This window comes from Pterocles gutturalis, unplaced genomic scaffold (genome assembly GCF_000699245.1).
Source record: "Pterocles gutturalis isolate BGI_N339 unplaced genomic scaffold, ASM69924v1 scaffold37605, whole genome shotgun sequence".
Taxonomy (NCBI): Eukaryota; Metazoa; Chordata; class Aves; order Pterocliformes; family Pteroclidae; genus Pterocles; species Pterocles gutturalis.
The window spans coordinates 4,859-12,672 of record NW_010142098.1 but is presented as its reverse complement, the minus strand read 5'-3'; the positions used below and the strand labels follow the sequence as shown (position 1 = coordinate 12,672).

General features: G+C 36.9%; 1 protein-coding gene across 3 annotated transcripts; it reads left to right on the top strand.

Annotated features, from left to right (window-relative positions):
• The first annotated feature begins 325 nt into the window (after positions 1 to 325).
• Positions 326 to 7,089, top strand: PTP4A1 (protein tyrosine phosphatase type IVA, member 1). Of its 3 annotated transcripts, XM_010084260.1 has the most exons (5): positions 326 to 874; positions 2,441 to 2,533; positions 2,902 to 3,032; positions 4,230 to 4,304; positions 5,488 to 7,089. In XM_010084260.1, exons 1-5 carry the CDS (start codon positions 770 to 772, stop codon positions 5,603 to 5,605), a joined length of 522 nt encoding a protein of 173 aa, XP_010082562.1. In that variant the 5' UTR covers positions 326 to 769; the 3' UTR covers positions 5,606 to 7,089. The 3 variants fall into 3 exon arrangements, with proteins under 3 accessions (XP_010082562.1, XP_010082563.1, XP_010082564.1); XM_010084261.1 differs by lacking the exon at positions 4,230 to 4,304; XM_010084262.1 differs by lacking the exon at positions 2,441 to 2,533 and having other exon boundaries at positions 779 to 874.
• The last annotated feature ends 725 nt before the right edge of the window (positions 7,090 to 7,814 follow it).

The following is a 7,814-nucleotide window of genomic DNA, read 5'->3' as shown; positions in this document are numbered from 1 at the left end:
ATATAAACACCGGGATTCTTAAAACTTGGTCTCTTGTTGCTGTGTGTTGGTGCATTTGAACTGGTATTTCAATACATTTCAGTTTTCAGTGTTGAAACAACCTTATAGGCAAACTTTGTATTAAGTAAATGTATTTACTTTCAACTAATCCTTGCTAAGAAAGGTAACAGGATTCTTATGCAAACCTAATACTTGGATTAAAAAGTAAACTTTGTGAAAGTACTTTGTTGCTCTGCTTTTATTTTTTCATTTTCTAATGCTTGGTGTCTTCAAAATAACCTTGCTTCACTTATGCTCATTATACTTTTTTCCCCTCTCTTTACAGCAGTTCTGTGGTGTTCTTGGTCGCACATTTATGGAGTTTCTGAAGGGCAGTGGAGACTACTGCCAGGCACAGCACGACCTCTATGCAGACAAGTGAACTGGAGAAATTCATTACTGCTCCACCAAGAAGCCCCCCTAGGAGTGGTTGACCAGGATAAGAAGTATTGAATTGAAATTGGCAAAGCATTTAACAACAGAATTCAGACCTGGATGGGGTAAACCTCAGTGCACTGCCTTTCTTTTGCCTCAGTATTACTGGATTGAAGAATTGCTGCTTCTTGTTAGGAGGTTCATTTCATTTCCCATTGCTCCCAACTTCATCCTTCCAAGCACTGAGAATTTCACGTGGAGTACAGTAAAGTAGACTTCAGTTTCTCTACATCACTTCTGTATTAGAATTTTTTTAATCCTTTCATAATCTTGTTGCATGTTTAACTAAATCAATATGGCCCGAATGAACCGCCCAGCTCCCGTGGAAATCACCTACAAGAACATGAGATTCCTAATCACACACAATCCAACCAATGCAACCTTAAACAAATTTATAGAGGTAAGGTCATGATAGAATTCTTCTTGGTGTATTTTTTTAATGCCTGAACAGCATGCTATATTAACAGTTTCCTTGTTTACCAGTTGATAACAGCTGTGGAAGCCATATGAAGAGGTACTGAGGCTGAATGCTGAACTTCTTCAAATGCTGATGCCATGCTTCAAAGACCTACAGACAAATCTATTCAGATATACTTTGGCCTTCACAAAATCATACTTCTGACAGTGAAGCAAAGAAACAATTATACTCTCTAGTACCTTGTCCATTTAGTACATTGCTTAGATATGAAAATGGGAATTATCTGGCAAAGCTACATGTAGAACAATACAAAGATCTGCTAGTGGTAGGAACTCACATTTAGATTCATCTAAAGTGTTGGAATGTTTCCGTGCACCTATTGCATAGTGATTAAGAAGAGAATACTTCAGTGTATGTTGTGGATCAGAACCTTGGGAACAAATAACAAGATTGCAGCGTGCTTTCACTGCATATCTCCCTTCAATATTAGCAGTTTGTGGCTGTAGTGTAACTTAAGAAAATCCTCTGAGCATCAGTGTCTACTTGAGTGAAATCTGTGGCGGTAGGCTTGCTCTGCATCCAGGGCTGCCGAAGCTACTTGAAGTGTTTTGGTACCTGCTGAAATTGTTTACTGACAAAAGCTGTGTGGCTTGGCATATATTACCAGTATCTGAATTTGTCATCTAAACCTTGCATCTAGCATGCTGGGGGTATAAAGTGCACGGTTAAAAGCGTGTACATGTACACTAAGCAGTTACCTCCTGGTAAGGTCTGAGTTTGTAATGCGCTCCCTGATTACCAAGATTTTAGGTGTATCATACCTCTGTTGTGCATTCAGTGTGGGATAATTTACAAGAAGCATAATGAGATAACATTTGCTTGCCTTTATGCTTTCACAGCTTTATAGTATGCTTGGCTATGCTTCAGTCATTACTATCATAGCTACAGTGTGAATGATGGGTTCTTGCAGGGAGAATGAAGAGTAATTTTTTTTTTTTTTTTAAATGGAGGGTAATGGCAAAATTGAAAGTTAAATTTTGTTAACCTCTAGTTATGATAATTTAGGAACTGGAATAATTTATTGTCCTGTGCTCATAATTCTTAACTGTTGGCAAGAGGTCTTACAAACCTGTTGTTTTAAGCAGAGGGAGAGAAGGGGAAGAGCTAGATCTTACTCAGAATGCTTTTAGTGCAGTATGTAGCTTTGCAATCCAGGAAATTTCCTGCTCTTTTAAAAGGAATGATCTTTTGGAGATGGACTACTTGCTTTGTCAATATTTGTCTGAATCTGATTTTAATGGGAAAAAAAAATCTGGACGTAACGAAACTTAATCTTCAGATGCATTTGCAGAATAGCTTAAAGGTATCTGGCATTAGCACACAGGTCTTCAGTTATTTCAGCTTTCTGTGTTCTTCACAGGGTGGCAAGCATTTGCATGAGTTTAATTACTGAAAGTTTTGGAAGGAGTTAATAAACTAACCTATTGAGAAAATTAAATGGGAAGTGAAGTCAGTTTACTCTTAAAGCAGTTTTTTTTCTCTCCCTAGGAACTTAAGAAATATGGCGTTACCACAGTGGTGAGAGTGTGTGAAGCTACTTATGACACTGCTCCGGTGGAAAAAGAAGGCATTCAGGTTTTGGTAGGTAGTGTAGAAGCAGCGTTTAAAATCAGTCCACCCAAACCAAAATTTCCTTTGACACCACCTTTTATAATTCTGTAAGTGTATTCCAGCAGCTGATGGAGGCAAAAGCTGTACAGGTGTCCTCTTGTTAGGAAAAAACCCAATGTTTTGAGCAAAATCATTTTCTCAATGAAAACAGATTGAAAGGAATATATTCCTAACATTGCTATAGTTGTGGTTTTAGAAAACCGTAAGCCTGAGTGGGTCCCTTAACTGTCAGGTCTCTTGTCTATTGTGTCCCCTACTTTTTTTTCTGTATGCACACAGCATACAAGCAGAGTGTACTATCTTTATGTATGTATTATGTATGTCATGCTATATTCTAGGATTGGCCCTTCGATGATGGTGCTCCACCGTCCAACCAGATTGTTGATGATTGGCTGAACCTCCTTAAAGTTAAATTTCGTGAAGAACCTGGTTGTTGTATTGCTGTACACTGTGTTGCTGGTCTTGGAAGGTGCGTAAAGTTTTAAAGGTCTGTTGAATTGCCATACCTGGTGAGACTTGCTAAGGTTTAGCACAAAAGTTTACTTGAGGGAAATGTAAAATAGTCACATACACAGTATTAGACTGACCTCATACTTAAAAGTAATTTAGATGGCAGGAAACGGTTGTACATACCTATTGGACTTAACTGCCTTTTAGTCAACTGATGATGCTATTATCACAGCTCTTGCACAAAAACTACTGAATGAAGTGAATATGTTCTTGTACTAAGCATATTGATGAGTGACTTTTTTTTTGTCTTGTGAAGTCTTCTTTTTTTTTCTAATGGATCTGGGATTTACTAGATCTGTTCAAAAAGCAGTTGCCATATTCTAGCCGTGGGTTTCAGCATTTCCAGTATAAAATGGAGGGTTCTGGTCTTGCTGGCTGTAAGCCTGGCTTATCCACTGTTTGCATTATGGCTTCAAGTGTAATAAAGTTGACAGTAATGGTGAATGCTACCAAAACAAGTCCTCTTCAGCTGTTTACAATGATATCTGTTGTTTTTTTCCTCAAAATTGGGCACTTAACTAGTTGAAAAGATCCTATCTTTTTATCATGTAAAGGTTTTTTAAATACCCGAACATATAAAACCACTTAATTGATAATGTATTTGAGTTTGATTTGTGCCAGGCTTTCCTAACTGAAAACTCTGTTCTGTCAGATATGAATAGCAAGGAAATCCTCAGGGGTGGGCAGCAGCCTGTGAATTGCATCTGTTCCTAAAACTTGGCACTAGTTCTAAGACTTGTCAGGTCTTACTGGACCTGACCCCTCTTCTGATTTCTGCTTTGCACCCCTGACTGCTTCTAAGGATGCTTGTTTGTGGGAATAGGAACCTATGTGCAACTCTTCCCAAAATCAAAATGGGTAAAAATTACTTGCATTTTATTCCTGCTGTCCTCTCTTATACCTAAAGTCACGTGAATAAAGCTAAGGCTGACCAGAGTTAATTTAAACCTCTTAATGACGATGGGTAGCTCGAAAACAGATGGTATAATGGCTCAGTTAATGTAGAAATGCCTTCTGCCTGTCTTTTTGGCTTCCTCAGGGAGGAAACATCAGATAGGCATAGAAGGACAGAAAAGAGGACTGGGGAAAGTAAACTTTTTTCTAAGTATGTACTGGCAAATGCTAAACTGATTTTTTTTTTTTTTTTTAAAACCAGAGCTCCAGTCTTAGTTGCTCTTGCACTGATAGAATGTGGAATGAAGTATGAAGATGCAGTGCAGTTCATAAGACAGTAAGTATGAAGCTAACATCTAGCTATTTCCAAGATGTAACATGTTGATATATCCTTGGGCACGAAAGGAAATTCTGAATGCTGTTCTTGTCTTTTACTCTTTTTCTTGTAAGATATTTAGGACATCTGATTACTTTTTAACACATATATTGCATGCAGTCAGTGTTGTAGAACCTGCCCTGTGAGACAAGTATTTTCTGTTTCTGCGGAAGTATGAATCAGTAAGTAATTACTTGAGCAAGTTCAGAAAAAAACCCCAAACCCCTGCCTTTCAGTTAGATCTTCAGGATTGTCTTTATTATTTGTAAATACCTCTGAAATTTAGGTTCTGTTTGCTAGCTAGAGCTAACACTCATTCGTGTTCATGGATCCTTTCTTCTGTATTAGACCAAAGTGTACTAAACTGTTCCTCTTAGTCTTTGCTGGTAGTCTTACCAAAGAAAAATATTTCCTTGGATTTTTTTATAAATGTATGTAAGTTGGATGAGAACAATTTTAGTCTCAATGCCTTAACTTTGCAAGTTTCAGCTATGTTTAAAAGAAGCTGCAGCTCACATAAATGATACCAAAATACTTCTTGCATAATTGCCAAAGCTTTAAAGAATTAAATTCAGCTTGTACATCTTAACAGGCTGGTGTATTATAAAGTGAGGAATAGGAAGCCTGGTACATATTCCAAGCGCTCAATGAAAATGTTCCCCTTTCACATACTTCTGATTTGAGAAAACCAAGAAAGCTCAATTTCTCTTCAAATTCTTACTATGGGGAGTTAAAATGTTTATGCACTTTCTTAATATTGTAGTATTCTTAATAATCATTTTAAGAGACTGAGTAACTTGAGCTTTCTTAAGAAGACCATCTCACATCTTCTCTGTAGCTTCCTTTTGAAGTTTCCTTTAAAGAGCTTAATGTAAGAACTTTATCTTGCATATATCAGAGGCTAAAACTGTCTAAAATGCTGTGTACTCCTTTCAGCATGTGGTCGAGTAAGGTATTTGTGAAGGGAAGCTACCACCCTCTTTCCTGGCACATAACTTTTACTTATCCTTATTTTGGTTACGGTCTTGACTTAATGGTGGGGTTTTTTTAAGTGACCTAAAAATATTTTTCTCTGGTTTGTGATATTATTTCACTAGGCAGTAGATTAATGTTCCATTTTTAAAATATTTTTTCTGCCATCTAGGAAGCGGCGTGGAGCTTTTAACAGCAAGCAACTTCTTTACTTGGAGAAATACCGCCCCAAGATGCGTCTGCGTTTTAAAGACTCTAATGGTCACCGAAATAATTGTTGTATTCAGTAAAGCTCAACAGCCTATAGTACTTCTTTGGGATTAAAGGATGGAAACTAGAATTAAGCAGACTGCATGCCAAAGACATGAGTCTGATATGTTTTAGTAGTAAAGGAAGCTTCCTTAGGAGTATTTAATAGGCTAAAGGCTTAGTAGAAATGCAACTTCTATGTTTAGATAAGTATCCATCTGTTTGGAGACCCAGTAAATGTTTTTGCTGTACCCTGTTGTGGAGCTGTCTCCTTGTTCATTAATTACCAGTTCAAATATCCTTTAATCATGCCATTGAGTCTTACCCACCTAGTTTCAACTACTAAAAATTGGGGTACTAAAATAAATCAATCCATAGAGAGATTAGGTGCCAAAATACCCAGCATATCAGCTACATGTTTTTCATTTACATGACCATAGTTCTGATGAAGTGAGAACTACCAGCTTATCTGGACCTTACTATCTTTTTTTCTACAGTCATTTCAATATTGAAGAATACGGCCTCCAAGATAGTCTTGCCTGCTCACTGTATGTTTTGTCTCCCACAATCACACTAGAATTATCAGGATTTTGCACAGTCTCTTTTTAATACTATGAATTACAGCAACTTTTTACCCCAGTGTCTGTACTTCTCTGTTATCCTAACCTCCTCTCCATTTTACAAATCATTACTCTCTGGTTACTCATGTAGAAAATCTTTTAAATTGTACAGAAGCACACAAGTCTTTAATGTCTCCAGACAAAAAGCCTTACAGTAAAATTAATGTTGGCACTTAATGTGCAACTTAACAGAGGGCCTGAAAAGGTTGGGAGGGGCTATTTAATATTTCTAGTAAAATGTTGCCTTTGTCTTGTGCAGGAAGTATAGAATATGCCCTTTACTTTAGTAAATATTTTTTTAAAACGTAGAAATGCTTTGTTATTGTAGCTAAAAATTCTTAATCAGAAAATTTCTGAAAATCTTGTAGTTTCTTTTACTGTACCTATTGAGAGTTGTTTACCAACTATTGCTTTGTTGAAAGTGTGATTTTTTTTTTTTTTCTTTCATTTTTCCTCCTTGAGTTTCTGCTATGACTTGGGCAGACCTCTGTAATATTTTGTATGCCTTTCAAGCTGCATAACTTAATATTTGGATACTTGATAATTTGTTTTATTATGTAATTGATAAAATGGTGATGTGTATTAATGTTAGTTCAACCATATATTTATACTGTCTTGGGAATGTGTGGTTATAGTTCTGTGGGAGAAATAATTTTGCCAGTGTTCACCAGCTTGTAAAATCTAGTGCGAGAGCTTAAACATCTAAATAAATACTGAGATGCACTTACGAAGTTTGCTGAAACGCTCATGACTTTCACTTATTTTTGTGTACTTTGTCAGCAACCTTGAGGTGCCTAAATTCAGAATCTACCTAGGCATCTCTTTTTTTTAAATCTGGGCCTGAATGTCCCCTTTGCTGTAATGTTTGCTGTTTGTTTTACTCATAAATAAATGTGGACAAAGATGAGTAGTTGAAAGTATGGTATTTCTTTATGTAACTTAGTTGTGAGTTCCCTCCCCCAGTACTAGAAGAGGTTACTAGCTTAGTGTTGCTGAAACTGTCTTTCAGTAACTGCAGAAGAGTAGACATGTCTGTAAAGCTTGGAGAATATTTGCATCAGTAGCATTAGAATTTAATTACAAAATACTATGATACAATGCTTCATTGTCAAGACTGAAGCTATGTCTAAACAGAAGATAAGCCAAAAATTATGAGCCGAGACCTGTGCAAATTTGAGTTTCTGGAGCAGTAACCAGCGGACGTGCTGTTCTTACTAGTGATCTTAAGCACGGGCCCGTGTCTGCTTAAAGTTAAGCTAGGGTTAGACATCCCTTGCCTTTCTAAGCAGTGAGGATGCTATGTACAACATAAGCCTCAATGAGGCTTCTGAAGGATTGCTTTTGGAAAGGTACAGTCTCATTATAAAGAGCACTTCGAAATCCTATGATTTAAAAATGCCTGAAACTGAATATAGTTTAGCTTAGTCTGTAGAGTGGTAAAATAAACTCTTAACTAGCTCAGCTTTCCTTTGGAAGTTAAACTCAGTTTAAAGGGTATTTTGATTAAAGGAATACAGCTTCCTGGGCCTGAGGAAATAAGGCATTTTCTTATGGAATTACGTCCAGAGTTATCAATGTTTCTGTTGTCAAGATGGACTAGACTTTAGGAACAATGGCAAAGACAAAATCT